The sequence below is a fragment of the Pararge aegeria genome, chromosome 22, assembly GCF_905163445.1.
Source record: "Pararge aegeria chromosome 22, ilParAegt1.1, whole genome shotgun sequence".
Taxonomy (NCBI): domain Eukaryota; kingdom Metazoa; phylum Arthropoda; class Insecta; order Lepidoptera; family Nymphalidae; genus Pararge; species Pararge aegeria.
Window position 1 is genome coordinate 13,021,176 of NC_053201.1, and position 24,010 is coordinate 13,045,185.

At 35.7% G+C, this 24,010-nt stretch overlaps 1 protein-coding gene across 1 annotated transcript in view; it reads left to right on the forward strand.

The window, feature by feature from the left end:
• Positions 1-1,833: 1,833 nt before the first annotated feature.
• Positions 1,834-24,010, forward strand: part of LOC120633784 — a 32,434-nt gene continuing 10,257 nt past the window's right edge. Inside the window, exons 1-4 of the mRNA XM_039904132.1 lie at positions 1,834-2,043; positions 10,323-11,315; positions 20,526-20,683; positions 23,159-23,381. Of these exons, the coding sequence (XP_039760066.1) occupies positions 1,980-2,043; positions 10,323-11,315; positions 20,526-20,683; positions 23,159-23,381 (1,438 nt within the window). The 5' untranslated portion in view covers positions 1,834-1,979. The remainder of the gene's footprint in view (positions 2,044-10,322; positions 11,316-20,525; positions 20,684-23,158; positions 23,382-24,010) is intronic.

The following is a 24,010-nucleotide window of genomic DNA, read 5'->3' on the forward strand; positions in this document are numbered from 1 at the left end:
CGAGATACCTTCTCCATTAAAAAACGGTGTTTTCCCTATTTTTCTTTATCGCAATCTTTATATTAAAGTAAAGTGGAATTGTTTCCATAAATTGAATACTTTAAGAAATAATAGATATTGGTTGACTAATATTTCGTTACATTCAAGTTCTCCACTTATTTGATTTAGTTCTTAATCAGTTTATCATGCGAAAATCGACGACAGCTTAATGTGACTTACCCATTTCAATACTTTGTTGTTTGTTTAACTTCAGAATTTCTCCATTTTTCAGGAAGTCGTTCCTTTTAAAGAAGGTTAATGGTAACCTTTTAAGTTAGGTAAATAAAAAAAATAATGACCATCGACGGTAGTAAAATATGCAGTATTGTCCAAGCATTCCCTGTGTTACTTATATTGGCACATAGCACTAAAAAATGTCTGCACACCCCCTTCGTGTACAAACCCCCGAGTCCAACCCATTCCCCCGAATACTACGAAGCATACGAGTCTTTACTCCACACTTTGCTTCAAGACAAATGTCACGATTACCAATATGGAGTGCCTTATGTATACGCGAAGAACTATCCACAGACGAAAAAATGTTACAATAATTTTCATACCGAACCAACGCCTATTTATAACCACTTTTCCCCCGATTACGCTCATGGATCCTACGGGCACCCAAATTATGGACATGGGTACGAGAGTCAGTATCCCAGTTTGGGGCACACTTTTTCGGAATACGGTTCCAAGGCTCAAACTTCTAAATCTTATAATAATACAGATTATGAGTACAATACGAACTATGCTCCAAGCCAAGTACACGTTAAACGTAAATACAAAGTTGTAGTTGTCAAGAACAGAGGAGGAAAGCGGTCGCAAAAGTTAAAGGGTAAGTATTTTTTTTTTAATTTTGGTTTATCAGCCTTTTTAAAGCGAAACGTAAGAATGTGACTGAATGATTGAACTCTGTTTCATTCCCTTTATGACCCAAAACAGATTATGACATAATAGAAACACATGAACATAAAATAAAACTAGCCATCTCCACTTCATACGAAACTCACGTAGGTACTTTCATTAAAAATAAAAGTTACATATATAATTATAAAAGAATAAATTGTAAGAGAATAAAGATTAAATTGATGAAAAAAAATTATTGGAGGACACTTTTTTTTTTAATTTGACGAATCATTTTAATCCATAGTCCATTTTTCTTCCTTCTTACTTGTCGCATTATGGACATTTTGATATTTTAGAACATAAAAGAATAGCGTTTATCAAGAAAGAGATTGCGTTAATGCAACAACGCGAAATAAACCCAAAGGACAATCTTATCATTATAAGGATCCGCTAATAGTAGTGTAGTCTTATCTTAAGCATGACTAAAATATTCAAAGCCTATTTTAGGAGTTCGTTTTTTTTATTTTATTTGACATTTATTTTGTAAGCAAGATTTCTTTTACTTTTTGACGTAAGGTTAAAGAATAATATCATTAGTGGCTGGGAATCCAGAGTCCTGAATCGAAGTCAAATATGCTTGATTTTATAATATAGACTATAGTTTACGAAGTAAAATAATATTTTTATAAATATATGAGATCGGTATAAATCGTATGATTTCTCCTCCTTATTACCCTACAGTAATCGGGTAAAAAAGGGGAAAATGGGGGAAAAAATATTAGTCATCAAAGAAATATTCTACCCATGAACTAATTCAAAACTATAGTACGGAACTGGGTTTTTTTTGGAATTAATTCCCTTGGAGCCTAGTTCCGGTCACTCGTCACTCAATTTATATGTTGTGACGTCACAGATCACTCGCCTCGCACACACTTATATTTATAAAGTCGGTCAAGATCACACTAGCTAGATTGACCGCACGTTTGTCCGACGCTGTACGTGTTTACAAAAAACTTGAAGTTAATTTTAACACCGGTTGAAACGTAAAAAACTAAAAACTTAACTCAGTTTGGCAGTTCGAACTGTGTTGAGCAGTCATGGCGCGTGTGTTGAGTTTTTTGTGTGTCTGTTTGTGTTACCAATTAGTGTTTTGCCAATTCGGTGAGTTGTTTTTTCAGATCATAATTTTATCGTAAGTTAGAACGTTACGAACTGTAAAAGTTAGAACTGACATAAGTATTATACTTGTATACTTTTTAATGGGCTTAAGAATGAATTATGATATTTTGTTATTATTTTTTGGTTTTTAGACTTAATTTAAAGGTTTTATTTGTTGGAGTAGGTATAAGGCGAAATTATTTTGTGCACATGACTTCAAAACATGTTTTTACCGCGTTGTAATTTTTTGTATAGTTAATGTTGTTTTTAGTTAGCTAGTTATATAAGTTTTTTCATTATTTTTGTACTTTAATCTTTAAATTAACATTTACTTTTGTAAAGTGTTATTTAACACTAAGGTGTGTAAAAGATCAGAAAAATTCACCGAACTTAAAAAAAAAATAACTAAAATAAAAATGTTTGTTCAAATTAGTTAAGTTACATAATATGTTGATTTTAATGTAAGCAATATTTTGACTAAATTAAATAAATTTTCGTTAAAAGAGAAAGTTAAGTTTGGTCAAAATCTTGTACCAAATTATATTTCAGTTGTTAAGTGTTTTTTGAAGTATTTTTCGTTTTTTATATATATTAGGTAGGTAGGTTATAATACAGGAGCTAGTGGTTATTCCGGTCTAAGTATGATTTGTATGGTTGTCAAAAATAATGTCATTAAAGTTTATGTTCACGGAAGAGGAGGTTGTAAAATCAGAATTTAAAAAAATTAAAACTTCTTTCACCACTGAAATAATGCTTCTGATATTTGGAGCCTGTTGAGTGGTCAATACAAAAGTTTTAGCGTCAAGTGGTTATAGCAGAATTAGCAGTCTAATTCTGTTATTTAAACTAAACTGAACTGGCATATTTGAAAGTAGTGTGAAAAACAGCACTATTTTTAGTCACATCAATTTTGTTTTGTTAAGAGATACGTACAACAGATTTGCACCAATTTCTGTCCACGTTATTCAACTTGACGTCCCGCATCTCATCATGAAACATAATCAAAGTAAAAATGATTCAAACAGTGATACGAGACACTTAGTTGTTCAATTTTAACGGGGATTGCAGATCAAGAGCCAAGCTAAGTCAGCCTAGCTTAGCTTGTATAAGCTCGTGCAGTTTTTCATACTTCTTGCAAAATGTTGTTGTTGCATAGTTTTGCAAACTAAACTCAGTAGACTTAGCTTTTGGTCTTTTATTGGTATCATTATCGAAAGCCTACTAGGACTTTAGTTAACTGCTGGCTTTAGGTTTGCCCTTGATGATCACACTAGGCCGTCGGGTCGGTGATCGCAGTAGATGGTAGTAGTACCACCGAGGACGCTGCTTCCCGGTTTCCTTAGTCTTCTCCTACGACATCTGCGGGCAGAGGAGGGGTGGTGACCATTGTATTCTGATGTACCGTCACTACCCGCATTAAAATCGATTAACCACGATATCATTAGAATGAAATGAATTCAATAATGATATGAAATTATGCCACGAGCTCCTTAACTACCATGATTATTGATTTAAATGTTTATATACCTGTTTAGTTTACATAACATATTTTATGCAATAATATGTCTTTGCTGGAAACTCTAACATCTTAATGATACTTATACCTATATTATATACAACATCATCATCATGTCAACCAATCGACGTCCACTGCTGGACATAGGTATTTTGTAGGGAGTTCCACAATACACGGTCCTGGGCCGCTTGCCTCCAGCGGCTCCCAGCTACTGGCCAGATGTCATCTGTCCACCTCGTTGGGGGCCGACGTATGCTGCGCTTACCGGTGCGGGGTATATGTATTATATACATACATATACCTAAATGCTATTTTCATATGAAGAACACAACGGAAAATTTCATGGAAAAACATATTTATTTATAGATTTTACATTATAACACTCCACACAAATATAGCAATTAGAGTCAAGTAAATTATTAATGGCAATTAAAAGATTTATTTATTCATCATTCATGCTATTGCCATTCATTATAATAAGTACCAACCGAATGCCTATTAAACGATTACCTTTGCATAATACCTTCTTAATCTAACCAATAGTTCGACGGATTTGGTTTCGAATGAAATTTTAAAATTATTTTTATCGGTTCTTATTAATCGTTATTTTTTACGGTTGCGTGGTGATGTTGATAACTTAATTCGTTAAATTGAAAGTTAAGAACGCCCTGATCTTATGAAATACCAAAAACAAACTTGTCCGGGTCTTATAAAGGCGTACGTTTGTATAACAAAATGATGGTATTTTGAAACTCAAAATCAATGTAAAGGAGGGTCTATGTAAAAAAGGTTACGACACTGTAGAGTGTACGACATTATATATGTGTCAGGAACGCTTGTATGGCTGCTATTTCAACACATTTCTAAATGGAAAAGTACCTAGGTACATAGTTGGTATTTCTTAAAATGTTTTAATAGCTAGATTTAAATTATTGTTATTATTATTTTTGTATAATTTAATCGGTAATTTATTTTAATAATTATAAACTTTGGTCATGTATTATTTTTGTAACATCGTAACATTGTTTTTTTTTTTTTTTTTTTAAACCTAATTTGCAAATGGTTGAACCAATTCATAAAGTGAACCTGAAGTCCTATCCAGTAGGCTATCATCGCTATTTTAAGAAACTTTAAATCACGTCAAATTATTCTGGCTCTTATGTTTCAAAAAAAACAATATGACGGCATATTTAAATGTGAAAACCCATTCAGTATTCGGCAGTCGTTGTTTTCAATTATTTCTCAGATTGAATAGTCAACCCCTTTTCTAAAAAAAATGAATTGGCCCGAATTTTCTTAGGACCTTCCCTTAGTGGGTTTATATATTTATGTCCCTTAGTACCTTCTTATCAGGTGAACGACCGATAAGGAACCTGCAGGTAATAATAATTAAGATAAAGTAGTTAGAATTCGCAACGACGAAGAATTCGCAACGACGAAATCCGTAGAAGAACCAAGGTCACCGACATAGCTCAAAGGATAAGCAAGTTGAAGTGGCAGTGGGCGGGTCATGTCTTTCGTAGGACCGATGGCGTTGGGGCAGACGTGTTCTGGAGTGGAGACCGCGAATCGGTAAACGCAGTGTGGGACGACGTCCAGCCCGCTGGACCGATGACCTTAAAAAGTGGCTGGAAGCGGCTGGATGAGAAAGGCGAAGGACCGTGTGTGGTGGCGCGCTCTTGGAAAGGCCTATGTTCAGCAGTGGACGCTTATGGGTTGTTGATGATAATGATGAGTTAGCCAGCAGTTTTGTCAACGGAACCAATAAATAAGTACCTACGCTATGAGACTGTACTGGCATCACAGTGTACATAACACTTGGTTAATGTGGGAGCCTCAGCAACATACCCGATCTTTGGCAACCGGCATTGCAAGGCATTGTCTCTACTGCGTAAAGACAAAATGTCTACCCCCTCACCGAGCATGGGCGCTGGTATAAATAACATACGTCCACGGTCCAATCAAACAAAGGTGTAACTTCCAACAACCAATCCGCACTGGACCTGCGTGATGGACTACGGCCTTAAACCAATCTTAGCAGGTGGACAAGTTTTATCCCTTGTCAGTGCTGCGTGGGTATAATCGGGGTATAAGTTTTTGGGTTCCTGTCTACAACGTTTAACAGAATTACGAAATAATATTGAAAGATGCAGTAGTTTATTTCATAAAGTTATTTATAGTTTATTTTTTTTTTATTCGGTAAATAAACCTAGACTAAAATAGAAATAGAAACATACTTCGAAAACTAAAACCCAATTCCCTATAGTTACCTAAATCTAACTATAGGTTCCTAGCACACGCTTTTTTCAAAGGGCAATGAAGATTTGGTTTAGCTACAGTCTCGCAAATCGCGTTTTACAGGATGATTATCCTGTAAAAATTATAAGTGTGTTGTTGTGTGTGTGTGTGTGTGTGTGTGTGTGTGTGTGTGTGTGTGTGTTACTAATGACAACCCTAACGAACATAAAAGACCGACACGTTCATACCTACACTACGCGACGCGTACCTTATACAGTGACAGGAGACACATGATTTTAATTTTGCATGTGATTTTAGGGCTGTATCTGATTTCTTTCAGTAGAAAGTATGGCAATGGTTTACTCAAAAACTATAGGGTTTTCGGCTTCACAGATAAGTCTCAGAGACTAATGAACTTCTAGAAGAGAGGTACATAATGTACCTCTCTTCGCAGAAGTATTATTTCAGTTTTCATTTACACGTTGTATTTGAGCCGTGTTGAACAACCTGCTAGGCTTCTGGAACTAGCGTAGATGGCTGGAGTAGCAAGAAGTGCGACGTACAACACGCGACGTACAATCGCGCGGAAAACTACCCAGAGATAAAAAGAAGTAGGAGTTATTAATAAACTAACAATTCACTTAATCTAGAAATCGTCTTAATCACATGCCTAGTGATTTATGTTTTTTTAGAGGAAAAAAAACGACACGATCTCTTAATTTGTGATGTCTTAATGATGTTAGGCGCCGTCTGAAGTGACGACACCGATCGTAATGTTTTTAATGTAATTAAAGTTTTGTAGACTCGTAAACATACACTTGATAGATAAAAAAAAACGTGTGTGTACTCTTGTACACGCGTTAGAAGTTATACTTATTTGGCGTAACAAGATAAAAGTATTTTAATTTTTTTTTTTAAATTTATCTTCCGCCTTATTCTACGTTTGTATTAAAAATTACACTAATAATAGAAAAAAAGTATTATGAGTATTATTGAAAGTCAACTGTCAAACCTTTTTCAGAAAAACTAAAATGTTTACTATAGCTATCTTCATGGTGTCGGTTTTTTGTGACGGTGTGCGGCGCATCGTAAAAATTTACTCTCACCATTTTTCCCTAACGCGCCAAATGAAGTATCAAATATACATAAATTCTGTTTTTAAAAATATAAATTAAATAATTTTATTACACAAATTTTCTTTGCTAAGTCGTTACTGAGACTGAGACATTACCTTGTTCGTCGTTGGTGAAAACGGGCAAAAATTAATCCTTAGGACCTTCATAAAGGCCCGCAGTTGTTTTGAACATAGGTACCTAGCGAACCGGTTTTATAATATGATGGCTGGATATAGTGCCTATACAGTGTTAAATTGCCCGAATTCCCATGAAAATGGTCGTTATTACCGGAGCCAATCTTTTACGACTAGTAATTTGTACACGATTTTATCTGCTAAATTAAACTAGTAATTTGTTTTTTTTTATTCGGTACATAAACCTAGAATGAAATAGAAATAGGAAGTTTGTTTCTATTTCTATTTTATTCTAGGTTTATATATAGGAAAACTAAAACCTAATTTCTCTATAGTTACCTAAATCTAACTATAGGTTATATATATAGCACACACTTTTTTTCAAAGGCAAATAAATATTTTGGCTTACCTAGAGTTTCGCAAATCGCATTCATGGATAATTCTTTAGTAACGGATAGATTCCAGTGTTTTATTATTTTCCGTTATAAATTTTAGAAAGAGTTATTAGTGAATGCGTTTTTTAAATGAAATCAAAATGGAGAACGATAGGTTAGCCAAGCTTCATACAAATCATCAATGTCCTTTGTATGGAACTGATATTACAAGCGTAGAAATATCCCTGTTTGTTACCAAGTTCGGTTCACAGCAGAGAAATTTAGCATAGAGATAGCATATCGGTTAAACCACAGCGGTAATTAACATATTGTCCGTTCCCGCGGGATTTAAAACAATTAACTTTGTTCCTTATATTTGGCTAATAGAAAAAGCGATCGTGACCAAATATTACGTAACTCATACCTATAGCAAATTCTGAAGAAAAACCTAAATCTTGGGATTTTTCAAAAACAGAAAATAGTGCGAATGTTGTTGGCTTCAGCTATTTGATATAAGGAATAACGTTTATATTTAACTCACTCAAAATATAACCATATCCAATTGCCATACAAATCATGCTATACAATAGTGCCATAAAAGCTATCTGTTTTTCTGCACAGACTAGACTGATCCTTATGACAATGAGCAAGTTCTTCTATGACATATCAGATGCAAATGTACGAGAAACCGTATTATTATGACACCACTTTTGCACAGGGTATGCAGATGACATAAAATGAAGTTAATCTGCAGTAAAAGTTTTAATTTTTTTTAAGGATAGGCATTGTAAGATTATAAAAAACCTACCCTTAAGTATTTATAACTTGTACTGGACATTTTCTTCATTTTATATCATCTGCGTACCCTCTATGCACGCCACTGCACTTTTCAACCTTCGAAAGTTCATACAGTCATATTCACTGTAAATTGCCCTCTATATACTATTATATAGAGGGCAATTTACAGTATAGTAGTGTATCTATATACAGTTGATTTTATAAGATAGGTGACAAGTTATAGTGAATGGACTATAATATTTATATTCGTCAACCATCACAGATGATTGCTTTGATGACAGATGCTTTAAGATTTGAAAGATCAGATCGTTATCAGTCAATGCCTTTTTTCCTGCCCGAAATTGCCCTTTTTAATCAGTATGATATACTTCCATCTAAAATTCCTCGTCCCTTAAATGTCAAGTGTGTGTTAATGTCAGTGTATAGTCGGTATGTTAAATATCTACGTAAATTTATTAAAATTAATAAATTAAAACTATGATTTTTATATTTTGGATTTAAATTTTTAATTTTATTTTATTTTCAAATGATTGTTAAATTCATGCGTACTTAGCTCATTTCACTAACAACTACTAATTCAGGACGAAGTTATGAAATAGACATTTCTTTTTCTGTACTGACGACTCTAGTTCGAGCCTTTTCCAAGCTACTTGACACTGGCAAAGTACATTGTGATGTTTTGGCACTACGAACAGCCATCAAAAGAAGAAGATCAGTCAATAAGTTAATAAATCATGATTGCGATTGTGTGATTCTATAAACCATGATCGTCATAATTCCATGTTTGAATTTAGGAAAGTCCATTTTTGAAAGACTCATCCGAAAACATTTTAACAAAAATTATCTATTAATATAGTTGAAGTAACTTTATTAATAGATAATTTAGATAGTTTTCACGCCCGTGCAATAGGTTGCTAGTTTCTGCGATCGATCGCTACGACTCGTTTGCAACGGGACGTGGCATCACAGAAGCCAGTGGAAGTAGAATGCCTCAAAAACGTGTGCAAATAGTACCTATATATGCTAATCAGTTGCACCAGCTGAACTTATGCGTGTAGTTCGCACCAATAACTCTTGCGATTTACTAGAACCAGTAGCTGGCGCTGGTAGCTCCAGAGTTTCCTTGACTTAAACGAGCGTAGTTGCAGGTGCAACAGCTCCAGATTGCATGCGATCTACGTAATCGCTTATTTATCCTACAAACTTATAGATATACACATTACATGAGCGATCCGTCGCTTGCTAAACGCCCTGTGAATCGAAACCTTTATTTATGTACCTACTTATAACTTCGTACGTATTGACCATGACAGAATCAAATTAAGTATTCCGGGCAAATATAGCGTGGCACTCTTTTTTGTCACACTTTTTATTGCGATTTTTTGTGTTATTTAGTCAGTATTTGGTAATTACTGTATACTTTGCTTATAAAGCCTTGTTGTTGGCCTAATGGTAAGCATGCTCAATAACAAAGCCCGGATCGGACTTTAATTTGTTAGGTATTGGGTTTTTATGCGAAGAAATTCCCAGACCTGAGATAGGAAATTTTCCGTGACAGTTATGTTTTAAACAGGCTATTATTTGTATCCTCTTTGTCTTTAAGAATACACGCAAAATTAAAATGTCATAACAACTTACGGATTTTACCAATTATTCCATTTATTTAGACTTATGTATAAGTAAATGTTGAGAAACATGTATCATATTTATAGCCTTTACAATATATTTTTTTTTGGTATATCTTCTTTTTCTCTCTCGGTGTTGTATTACATTTTATCACTAAGTTTTTTACTGACCAGTTTTATGTAATTTTAAGCTTTAGTTCTTACTTATTAGTTTCAATTAATTGAATTGGAAATTAGTTATTGTTAGAAATATTTTTAAGCATTGTTTTAGTAAGTGAATACTTAACTTAGGAAGACTAAACACGAAAGCATGCAGTTCAATCTTTCATTAATTAAGACAAAAATCTTTCATTACTTTTAGTCTTGCACGGGAGCTGTTTTGTTTTGGTATCGTATCTTCTTTGGAATAAAAAAGCGTCCACTAGTGCTCTTTAACTCATTAAAATGTTACAAAATTTAAACATATCTGTTATCTCCTATAGGCTTCTTCCCCCGCGAGCAACGAAGATATCCATCAGCATTCGGATTTGGCCAGAACTTTATTCCAAATACCGCAAACAGATTTAGAAATACGCTAAACAATATCCTTCATCTGCAACCACAAACGCCGGCTGACAATCCAGAATACGTTTATCCATTCCAAAATCAAAATAGACCAAACAACCAATATGATCAAAATTATAATAACCGACCAAACAATGTAAGGTTCCCTAACCAAGGAAACCAAGAGTTCTATAATAACGGACAGAATAATCCTCAGTTTGTCGAAGGACCACCTCAAAACCCCGATCAACAGACAGGTTACGGTTTTGAGAACGGTGGTAATAATAATGAACAGTATAATCCCGAAGGGAATTTACCTAATAACGAAGGTAACGCACCAAATTTTGATACCGGCTTAGTCAGCGGCCAACAAAATGGCCCAGCGTTTGGGCAAGGAAATACAGATGCTCAAAACTTCGGTAATGAAGGTAGTGGACCGTTTTTCAGTGGACAGCAAGACGGTCCAGCCTTTGGCCAAAATCAAGGATCAGACACGCAATTTTTAAGTGGTCAAAATAATGGACAAGGTCAAGTGAATACAGAAGCACCAAATCTTGGTAACGAAGCTAATGAACCGTTAGTCAGCGGGCAACAAGATGGCTCAGTATTTGGCCAAAATGGTAATAGCGGATTAATCAGTGGTCAACAGAATGGTCCAGCGTTTGGCCAAGGAAATACAGATGGCTCAAACTTTGGTAATGAAAGTAATGGACCGCTTATAAGTGGCCAACAGAATGGCCCAGTATTTGGTCAAGAAAATACAGAAGCACCTAATTTTGGTAATGAAGCAAATGGATCGCTTATCAGCGGTCACCTGGATGGCCCGGTGAATGGATTTACTGAGACACCAACGTTTGCTAGCGACAATGACGTCCCACAGCAACCGCCAAATACTGAGAACAGGAACAACTTTGGCTCCGCAGGAACATTCCGTAATAATCTTTTATTTATTTGACTATACTTACTAATAAATAATAATTGTGTTTAACAACGGTGGTTAGATTATTAACATATGGACAGATTTTAGTAACGTATAGTCAATTCTGTAATGCACGTGCATGGAATTGTAAAATAAGATTCACGTGGTAATTTTTTTTTAATCTCTGTATTTCTATTTTTTTTATATTCTATATTAAGAATGAATATCCTATTAATCATAGTGAATTTTGAAATTTGAAAATTCAAGTTCAAAATTCGGTTAAGTATTTCAAGTAGTTCTAAATATTACTTTTGAATTAGAGATTAGAGCTAAGCATTCAAGTCAGCTTTAAGAGTCAATACCTCGCCGTTCACGCATATATGTTTTTTTTAAATAATCTATGATTTATACACCAACAGGTTCGAAACTAGTCAGTCTACAGATTATAAATAGTTTCATTAAGAAATGACATCTGTATAGATATAGCAACCAAAACTCCTTATTTTCTAATGTACTTAGATCTTGTTTCGTGAGTAAGTTTTAATTACTTTTCTACAAATTTCTAGGCTTTCGAGTGCAAACGAAAATCACTCAAAAAATAATACGTGGTGGTGAGTGTGAATGTTTAAGATATAGAATTTAACCACCGAAAGTATCTGAGTAGAAGCTTTAATTAAAACAATAGCAAGACATATCTGGCCGTTAACCTCCAGCAGAAATATCTGTACATTGTTTATTGTAGAATTAAGTATGTGTTGTTAATAACATTGACATTACTAACAGCTGTTTATGGTAGTATATTAATAATTGTGATTAAATTAACTACTTCGGTTCTTTAGCCTTAGAAAAGGATTTGCTCGCTTACAATGGAGGAGTCGTTCTCGCATATCAAACTCTGTGTCGTTAAAGTTGAATGGGCCTAGCTAAAGAATTTTAGGCAAATTTATACTTAAAAGCAATTCAAATAAGATTCATTCTACTCTCAGTTTACAAGTATTTCCATACTCGTAAAAGCCTTCTCGATTGCGAGCCAGCAATTCTTGTACTAAGGCTTATGGTGTAAAATGATTGATGAAATTTTATGACATACTTTGGTGTCCTTAAAATAAGGATTATATTTCTAAAACAAACTTTAACAAAATTAAAATAATACTGTTTTAGCGATGGTAGTAAGCCTCCAGTTCGTTTACTCCAATGGAGCATGTTTTATGTAAATTTTGTAAATAGGTACTCAAGTAGGCATCATTATTTGTGTTGTCTTAACCATTTTATTTGCATGAAAAGTTAACATTAACCGGTAATTGTATGTTCAATGCGCTAATGGATTCAGTAATTAGTACTTAAGAAGTAAGTCGGAGTTGCATGCACTTTTGCCTACATAATATTTGCCGGCAGGGGCAATTCGAGAATATTATTATTTCTGAATTTTCTCTGGTTGTCTGGTCTGGTGGGAGGCTTGGCCGTGGCTAGTTACCACCCTACTGACAAAGACGTCCCGCTATGCGATTGAGTGTTCCGGTACGATGTCGCGTAGAAACCGATTAGAGGTATAACTACCATACCCCCTAACAGGTTAGCCCGCTACCATCATCACTTCCCACCTGGTGAGGTTGCAGACAAGGGCTAACTTTTATTAGAATAAAAAAAAAATACAAAAAAAATTATGTCCATATGTCCATACATTTTCAAAAAGCGCCCATCTAACATATAATATACTAACATATAATAGGTTAGCTGCTGCCCGCGACTTAGTCTGCTTTTTTTTTGTTTTTCGAAATACATGTGCCTCATAAATGTGGCAGCACTTTGTGTATTTAGGATAGCTAAGCCTGGTGTGATATCGTCAAACACTTTCGTCGTTTCGTTCGCTAATTTCGGGATAAGAAGTCCTATATGATCGGTTCAGTAGTTTTTGCATTAAAGCGTAACAAAATTCAAAAAATTCAAAATTCATTTATTTCAAGTAGGCCTAATACAAGCACTTTTGAAACGTCAAGTCTGTCCGTGTGTAGTGACTCTACCAACGGTTCGGAAGGCAGATTCTACCGAGAAGAAGCCGGCAAGAAACTCAGCAGTTGCTCTTTTCCAACATCAAAAATTTACATTTTATATTTTCACATTCATTTTTCTATCTTGTGAGAGATGAAAGCGGAGCCGGATGCTTCCAAGCAACCTTGTCATTAAGAAACTCATCAATTGTATAATAACCTCGCTGTAATAAATGTGTTTTAACACATTCTTTAAACTTATGCATTGGTAGGTCCAAAATTACCTTAGGAATCATATTATAAAAGCGTATACTCAATCCCACAAATGACTTCTGCACCTTTCGCAGACGATATGCAGATGTCACTAATTTATGACCATTTCTTGTAAGTCGACTGTTTATATCCACTTTTTGTTTATAAAGACTAATATGTTGTCTTACAAATACTATATTGTTATAAATGTATTGTGAGGCTACCGTAAGTATACCAATTTCTTTAAATTTTTCACGGAGGGATTCACGTGATTTAAGTTTATATATTGACCGTACAGCAAACTTACATTCACATTTATAATATTAGTAGGGATAGGGATAGGGATTAATCATCTTCGGGTCTCCTCTTAGGATAAGCAGGATTTAGGCTGTACTTGCTCCACCACGCTAACCAATTGCGGATTGGTAGGCTTCACACGCCGCGCCGTTCAGAACACTGACATTATGGAGAACTCTCAGGCGAGCAGGTTTTTTCGCCATGTTTTCCTTCACCGTTAAATCAAGTGATGTTTTATCGCTTAAAACGAAATAAACCTCAAAAGTTAGAGTCCTTACTCGGCTATCACCAGTTTTCTGTAAACTTATTTACTGACTTACGTAAAACTATGTCGATTAGAGCGTACAAAAATAAATTTCAATTCGGTTAAACATTTTAATTAAAATCTCTCTATGGTCTCTCTTCTCGACGGCCGATTGGCGAAGCTTGCAGCGATCGCCGTGGGGTCGATTCCCACAACTGGAAAATGTTCGTGTGATGAGCATGAGGGTATTTATATGTATATTCTAAGTATTTATGTATATAATTTATAAAAATATTCAACAGTCATCTTAGTACCCATAACACAAGCTTCGCTTACTTTGGGGCTAGATGGCGATATGTGTATTGACGTAATATATTTATATTTATTATCTATGGGTCTCTGGGATCTATCTATCTTGTAATGAGGCCCGCTTCAGCGGATGCACTTCGACCCTGGGGGATATTTTGTGCTCATGGGTCTCTGGGATAGTTAATAGACTTTTTGAGATTTCAACCAAGCGCAATTCTTTACAAAATAAAATAAATAATAGGTACGTAAAGGAAATAAATTAAAAAATGCGGTTCGCTGGCCTTACACAAAGCAATAAAACATCAATTAAATAACCACAGCTTGATAGGTATATGTTTTCTTAGGTACCTATAACTGGTTTTCTCGAACTCTGACAAAATAATTAATCCGTTTGGTAGCGCGTCTAGTCGTAGGTTATACTTAAATAAATAAAAAGTATGTATGTACTCGCTAACTTTAGTTACAAAAACTGAGAAGACGCCCCGAGCACGTTGCACATCACACCCGCGGAATGTTGGCAGATAACAAACTTTTCCTATTTTACTCAGTTTATGATAAAAGTTTGGAATAGGTAAAATAATTACTGTAAACAATTAAATGAATGAATTGAAATGGTGGTTGTCACTAATGTTGTCACGACCTGTTCGAGAAACACTTCTAAAGTGGAATGGTTTTTGATTAGATTGTTACTTTAGTTATTCAGTCATATATGTCTTACAAGATCTGAGGTTCTCGGTTAGAGGCTTTTTTCTCTTTTTATTGTATTTTGTGGGAAAATGTACATCTATACTACCGCGCTACAGGAAGCTGCACAGTGGTGTCAGACTTGACTTGGTTAGTACGTCTTCAATTTATATCGATTCCCACAGTTCATTTAATATCATCAGTCCACTCTTTCCTTGGTCTGCCAACATCCCTTTAATGATTAGGTACTTGAGTGGTTCCACCATGAGAATTCACAACCTAATAATTAGTAAAAATTGACGATTTACCTATGTGACTGTAAAGTTATCGTAAAGATTAATTAAAATCCGCCGTAATAGAATAATCTGAAAAGATGTTAAAAGAATTCAAATTCAAATTCAAATTCATTTATTTCAAGTAGGCCTACTTTATAAGCACTTTTGAAACGTCAAGTATGCATGTTTGTGTGACTCTACCACCGGTTCGGAAAGCAGATTCTACCGAGAAGAGCCGGCAAGAAACTCAGTAGTTGAGTCAGAGTGTTTGAAGAGTCAACCAAGGTCAGCCGCTATTGGCAGGTCAGACGTAGTTAATGTGAGGTTAGGATGAACAAACGTGTCACTTAAACCTAAGGTAACGTCTATTTATAAATGCACACTTTCATCCCTCATTGAAACAAGTCAGTAAAGGTGAAAGTTTGATTGGTAATACTTTAGAAGGAAAAGAAAGAAAGAAAGTTTTCATTTGGGAGCTACAGAAATAAAGCACATTTTTTAAATGAACAAAAAGAAATAGCTTATAATGTGTGTGGACACAAATTGGTCTCTAGAAATTACCCTCAACATACAGGCTCGAACCAACAAAATGTTGTCTTTTATAATAGAAGAAATAGTGTGCGTGTGTCTGTAGGTGGCATCGTATTTCCCGAACGATTTCGATTTTGTTTTTTTTTTTTGCTTGAAAGGTGAATTAGTCTGAAGCTGCGTTTGATGAAAATCTGTCTTAGACTGCAGCCGTAACAAAATGGCGGATAACATATTTTTCCACAATATGGGTATCAAATGAAAGGGCTTGGCTAGTAACTCATTATTTATAAATACCTATCTCTTAATATTTTTTTTTGTGTTACCCTTTCTGTTTTTGTTTCCAAAGAAAATTTTGGTCAATATAGGTTTTTTTTACAATTAAAAGCAGATTTGGTGCTACGTAGTTGTGTCTATATAAATAAATATATATTAGAAATGCAAACTAATTACATCAACCACGCTAAATTGGGAGAATGGCCTCGAAACAGAATTCACCTCCATGTTGGTTTCATTTACGCGTAAATACATTTGTCACTCATTTCTCATAACCGGACCCGACCTTAGATATTTGTCCAATGATTTATCACAGTTAGTTGTTGGTGATTTATACTGAAACGGAAGTTGTTTTAATAGCTTGGCTTACAAGTATCCCGTTGCTGGGCACATTAGATCACCAACTCGAGGGTCCTCCAGTTCGAGGGAAGCCAGTTTCCAAGGTCCAAGCTGGTTTAAGTTGGCGGCCTGAATCAGATATCCTCACGATGTTTTCCTGCACCGTTAAAGCAAGTGATATTTAAATTGTTTAAATTAAAAACGCACATAACTTCGAATTTTCGAAGTCGAACTAGTTCTCCACGAAAGGAAAGCCGTAGCCTTACCCACTAGGTTATCACCGCTTTTTCAGAGTTATGTAAGTTTTTTTTTATTTAAGCAATTAAAATATTTAACGGTGAAGGAAAATAACCGTAAGGTTACTATGTAGGTTACATGCCTGAGAGTTTTCCACAGCGTTCTCAACGGCGTGTGAAGTCCGAAATCAAAGACTCAGAGAGTCAGATTAGTAAGAAAATTTATTTTTTCTTCTTTCTTTTCATGCGTAGCTTGTGTTATGGGTACTACGATGACTGATGAATATTTTTATGAATAAACATTTATAATATACAGATAAACACCCAGACACTAGAAAACACGTTATGTTCATCACACAAACATTTTCCAGTTGTGGGAATCGAACCCACGGCCTCAGAACCCATCGAACTCAGAAAGCAGGGTCGCTGCCCACTGCGCCAGTCGACCGTCAAATATTGTTTATAATAGCTGTTCATCTAGGATCTTGGTCATGATCAAGCTTAGTTAATCTCAGAGTCAATCTCTAAAGGAAGTGTCTATTGTTTGATGTTAATCTTTTTTATAGTGTAGTAGTGTATGCAAGTGTCATTAGCTTTATGACGTCATGACATCGCGGATGTCACAGACTAAAATAGCAGAGGAAATAAACTGGGACTGCATGATATTTTTTTTTTTTCGACAATGCACACATCGCCACCTAGCCCCAAAGTAAGCGTAGCTTGTGTTATGGATACTAAGATGACTGATAAATATTTTTATGAATAATATACATAAATACTTAGAATATACATATAACCACCCAGACACTGAAACACATTCATGCTCATCACACAAACATTTTCCAGTTGTGGGAATCGAATCCACGGCCTTGGACTCAGAAAGCAGGGTCGCTGCAAACTGCACCAATCGGCGGTCGTATAGATAGATATTGTTAACGACTACTTATATTTAAAATCACCAACCCCGGTTGGAGCAGCATGGTGCTATGCATTAAAACCTTCCTAATAAGAGCCCAGCTGTGGGAATTTATAAGCTGATGACTGTGATACGAATAAACAAAGTGCATATATTATTGTCAGGCAATAATGAATGATTAGGAATTCTTAAGATATGTTAGCAAAATAAACTTGAAGTTTGGAAGGTAAATTATTATTTTAAAGCACAAAAATCTGTGAATTTTCTTTTGTTCCAATTAATGAGGATTGTGCAGCACACTGAAGATTCAAGAGTGCCATGAACACGTTTGTAAAAAATAAATAGCAATTAAAGGGTCTTACGAAATTCAACCCCTGTAAAAGGGTTTTAATGTATTATACGCAAAACATAAATATTAGATACAATTTTCACTTTAAAAATGAACTCTTTCGTATAAAGATACTGGTCGATTTATAATTTTGGTCAAGAATTCTGTAAACAATTTAATTTCTTGTTTATAAATAAATAACTTAAAGATCTTTCGAAAGTCAACCAATGAAATAGGGGTTGTATGAAAGGTAAAACATAAATATTCCCTCATATATAGATAGACACTTGTGTAACAATTTACTTATTATTTGGTTCGAATACGGTGACGTAGCTATGAGAAGTTTGTACTTGTTATTAATTGGTACTCCTAACAGAATGCTGTAGGTACTACATCCTGTTTCAGTTTCGAATGACATTGTAGTCATTATTACTGTCTTGGCGCAGTGGATATTTGCTGCGCCTTTAGGTAGGAACTCCCGGGTTTTATTCCCATCATGGGCCTAACGAGGATTGTATAATTTCAATACTGGGTCAGGTCTTGTCCGGTTCAGAATTGTCCAGATTTCAGCCATGGCTAACTAAAATGGTAACCATCCTATTGGCAAAGCCGGCAAGCGATTAGTATACCAGTACATTTTTTTCCACTACAAGCGAACAAGAAAAAGTAGGTGATCCGTGATGATGCAGTATAAGATGGTAGCGGGCTAACCTGTCAGGAGTATGGCTATGCGGCAACATCATGAGACCCCACGTCCTAATTTATCATTGAATTAATAACCAAACTATGACACGTTCTGAATAATTGGTACTTGTCAATATAATGTTTTGATTTATCATTTTCTCTAAGTGACACACTGCCGGAAGTAGCCTTTACTTGCAGTATAGTTCTTGTAACCAGTTGTTCCTGTTTTAGTTTAGTTCCTAGAATAAAATTGTATTATTTGTGACTTGGAATGAATGAAGTGGTAATAGCGCAGTAGGTAGGCTCGACTTCACTTTGGAGGGGCTGAGTTCAAATCCCAGCACGCGCCTCTAACTTTTCGAAGTTACTTGCGTTTTAAGTAATTAAAAATATCACTTGCTTCGACGGTGAAGGCAATCATCGTGAGGAAACCCGCATGCCTGAGAGTTCTACAATATGTTCTGAAAGGTATGTGGACTCTAAAATCCGCACTGGGCCAGCATGGTTGACTACGGCCTTAACCCCTTCTCATTGTGGGAGGAGACCCGTGCCCTGTAGTGGGCCAGTAATGATGACGTATGATTTCCGGTGTTAGGTAGGTATTCCTACGTTTTAAATCGGGGACTCCTCGATATTAACGAACCCAGATAACCTGCGTAATCTTAAGAATAATAAATGGGGTCAAAACTATTTTACGGTTTGACAATATTTTATTAATTTATGCAAATAATTCCACCGGAAAAACACGCATTAGTTTGATAACCTCAGCAATTCAAGGCAAATTGTTTGCGATGCAGATAAGATTTCGATGCTATTTTTAAAAGGACTGGGTGAATATTTGAAAAGTATTTAAAGAACGAAGGATTGTCCAATACTACTTGTCAAAGTGTGACATTAAAATAATTAATACGGTTATTAGTTAATCGTTTAACTTAGAGTACATATCTACGTTAACATTTTTAAAAACAAACTTTTATTTAAATAAATATATAAATATAGGTACTACGACAATACACACATCGCCAGCTAGTCCCAAAGTAAGCCTAGCTTGTGTTATGGGTACTTAGATGGCTGATGACTATTTTTTTTATAATTAATAATATATATAAATACTTATAATACACAAATGTACACCCAGACACTGAGAAACATTCATGTTCATCACACAAACATTTTCCAGCAGTGGGTATCGAACCCACGGCCTTGGACTCAGAAAGCAGGGTCGCTGCCCACTGCGCCAATCGGCCGTCTAAATGATTAAACAGAAGAATTTAAATTCTTCTTTACTTTAATTTAACTCAACCCCATATACAAAGATTACATTATTTAAAATTGACGCGAGTGTATACGACACAAGTGCAAACTACATAACTATACGTTTTTAGGTATGTGTGTTTGACACTTACAACTGGCCTGGAATTGAATGCGATTGGCGCAGTGGTAACGACCCAGCTTTCTGAGTCCAAGGCTGTGTTTTCGATTCCCACAGCTGGAAAAATTCAGTTTGAAGTGAATTCAGTTTTTCATTGAAGTTTTTCAATGTCTGGGTGTTTATTATATATTTTAAGTTTTATTATTCATAAAAATATTTATCAGTCATCTTAATACCCATAACACAAGATACGCTTTAAGTCATCCCATGGTAGCTAAATGTCATTTTGAATCCAATATGGCAGACCGATTATTAATTTTTATTCACCCCCATGATATGGGTATGAAATGATAGTATCCGCTTGAAATGAAAATCTTATTTTTTACAATTTTTTTTAAACTATGCGTTCAGAGTATTTAATTGTAGCCCGCTCGCTATTTTTGCGAATGCAATTTCAATATTTCTTAATGAATGTTTTGTATTCATTTCTTCTAGATGACACATGCCCCACCATAGATAACGGAGTGGGGACATGCCGGAACATCAAGGAGTGTCCACTGTACGTAAAGCTGCTAACTGAGGCGCGGTCCAACTCTGCAGCTGTCCAGGTGTTGAGGAGAGTACACTGTGGCTTCGACGGCAATACCCCTAAGGTCAATCTTCTTTATCTACTTAATCATTTAATAATTTAAACTTTAAACTGTCTTGAGATAAACTCCAATCGGTGGTATTAGAAGCGGTGATAAACTAGTGGTTACTTGGCGACCTGGGCGGCTTGCTAGGCTTCTGGAGTGAGCTCGGCTGGCTGGAGTGATCCAGCGGGGACTACGTACAACGGAAGGTTCCGGCCGACCAAGTACGGCCGATTGACAGCCGATTGGCGCAGTGGGCAGCGACCCTGCTTTCTAGCCGTGGGTTCGATTCCCACAACTGGAAAATGCTTGTGTGATAAACATGAATGTTTTTCAGTGTCTGGGTTTTTATCTGTATGTTATAAGTATTTATGTGTATTATATTCGTAAAAATATTCATCAGCTATCTTAGTACCAATAACACAAGCTACGCTTACTTTGGGGCTAGATGGCGATGTGTGAATTGTCGTAGTATATTTATTTATTTATTTAAGTATGGAGACAAGCCCAGGGAAAGAAGAAGAAGAAGAACCTAGTGGTTAGGACTTCGGCTTCTTTTTCGGGGGACCGAGTTCGAATCCCAGCCGACCTCTTAATTTTCTAAGTTTCTTCACAAACATTTTTCGCATTTTCCCATTTGATTGTTTAGAACATTAGAGGTGAAATAATTAATGTCAACTGGTAAATGGTCTGTAGTAACTAAACACCTGGTAGAGAAACATTACTTAAGTGGTATGGTATTTGATGCTTCAATATTAGTCATGTGTGTACACGACTAATATAATGGGAAAATGGGATAAAGTTTGTGAGCTAGCAACATTCCGCGGATGTGAAGTGAGACGTGCGCGGGGCGTTTTCACTGTTTTTTGACACAATGCACTGCATGCAATAATGTCTGAGTTAGGGTTCTGTATATTCTTAATTCTAAGGATAAACCTCATAAAACAGACAGATTTAACAACAAATGTAGGATAATAAAAATACATGAAAACAATTAAATAAATCATTAATTGAGATAGGTAGGTGGGCTGTATTCTTATTTCGGCTTCGATGAGCGGCCGTGACATTCAAGTATTAAACTGTTTCACAAATTTATGCGAATAAAATGGTAATTCTTACCTTAATAATTTTTTATTTATTTTACCTAAGCTTGTTTATATTTAAATTTTACCGGTAAACTTGCGTATTATTAAATTGAGATCCTGCCAAAAACTAAGCCAAGTTCGGTATCGAGCGTTGATATAACAAATAATAAATATATAAATATAGCACGACAATACATACATCGCCATCTCGCCCCAAAGTAAGCAAAGCTTGTGATATAGGTACTAAGATAGCTGAATATGTTTCTGAATAACATACATAAATACTTACAATACATAGAAAAAGTCTCAGACACTGAACAACATTCATGTTCATCACACAAACATTTTCCAGTTGTGGAAATCGTACCCACAGCCCTGGTCTCAAAAAGCAGGGCCGCTGCCCTCTGTGCCATTCGGCTGTGATATACAGTCGTTGCAAGTAAAAGATTATCAGCTTCGCCAAAAGAAGCATCGATTTAATATTTATTTTCAAAATTCATTAATGAATCGTCGGGGTTTGAAACCTTCATTTCCCTGGCAATCGTAGTCTTCAATGTCTTCAGTGTCTTCAGTGTCTTAACCATCGGTCATCATCATCATCACGTCAACCATGGGCATAAACTGCTGGACTTGGGCGTCAAGAGGTTTCCTGGTGGGTCCAGTCCACCTAGTCGAGGATCTACAGACGTGGCGTTTACTGGTGCGAGCTTGATAATCTAGCACTTTGGGATTCCCAGCATCTTTTCTCCCAGCTACATGACCTGCCCATTGTAGCCAGCTTCGCGATCCACTGAGCTATAGGAGTCCAAGGCTGTAGGTTCAATTTCCACAACTGGAAAATGTTTGTGTGATGAACATGAATGTTATTTAGTGTCTGAGAGTTATTCTATATATTGTAAGTATTTATGTATGTTAATCAGAAACATATTCAGCCATCTTAGTACCTATATCACAAGCTTTGCTTACTTTGGGGCGAGATGGCGATGTATGTATTGTCGTTCTATATTTATATATTTATTATTTGTTATATCAACGCTCGATACTCTGGGTCTGGACCACCACAGATCTCCTATATTTGACGATTCCTGATTTTAACAGGTATCCTGACTGTTTTAACATGAATGTATTTCAGTGTCTGGGTGTTTATACGAGTATGTATATTATGTCTTTTATTAATAAAAATATTCATCAGTCATCTTAGTGTTAATATCTTGTGTAATGGGTACACAAGCTTCGCTACTTTGGGGCTAGATAGCGATGTGTGTATTGTCGTAGTATATTTATTTATTAATATCATCCAACACAGGCTGGTTTTAATCGCAGAAAAACCTCTCTGGAGATGGACCACTATGGCCGAAATCCGTTAGGGAAACTGTTTTTGGGTTTATTTAAAGCTGAACTATTATTCCAGGTGTGCTGCCCTCTTCTACCAATTCCCACGGTGGCCCCAGCACCACCTACACCAGCTCCACCTACACCGGCTCCCATCCAGCCTCCCACACCAGCCCCTATCGACACAGCGGCTGGCAAGTCCTTGACATCTGACTTCATATCCGAGTTCCCTCTACCGCCAGAGTGCGGCGTCAGCAACGGATCCTTCAGCAGAGTTGTTGGTGGGGTTGATGCTAAACTTGGTAAGAATTCTACTCTGGAATAATCTTACTTGCGTCGGAAATCAAATTTGTATTGTGGCAATACAAATTTAACTTCCGACTAACTAACCGACTAATTATAGACGACAGTGTGGATAATATTATAATAGAAAAGGTGTATAATATAAACAGACATGTTCATTGCAAAATCAACATCTCATCCTTCAGCAGAGTTGTTGGTGGGGTTGATGCTAAACTTGGTAAGAATTCTACTCTGTTATAATCTTACTTGCGTCGGAAGTTAAATTTGTATTGTGGCAATACACATTTAACTTCCGACTAACTAACCGACTAATTATAGACGACAGTGTATATAATAGTATAATAGAAAAGGTGTATAATATAAACATACATGCTCATTGTAAAGACAACATCTCCTGAGATTGCTCCGGTGTCGTAGCGAAACGAGCGTAGAGAGTACATTGTCGAAGATCTGTTTGGTATGGAGTATAAAGATTGAAGAAATTATTCATTACACCATACAGATTTTCCTGCTTCTAAACGTCAATCTTTTTGACTTTATAGCACTCTTTTTATTAACAACAAAGACATAACTTCTTCAATCTTCCCTTGACGCTTCTGTCTGTACTCCTCTGTACCTCTATTTTTCC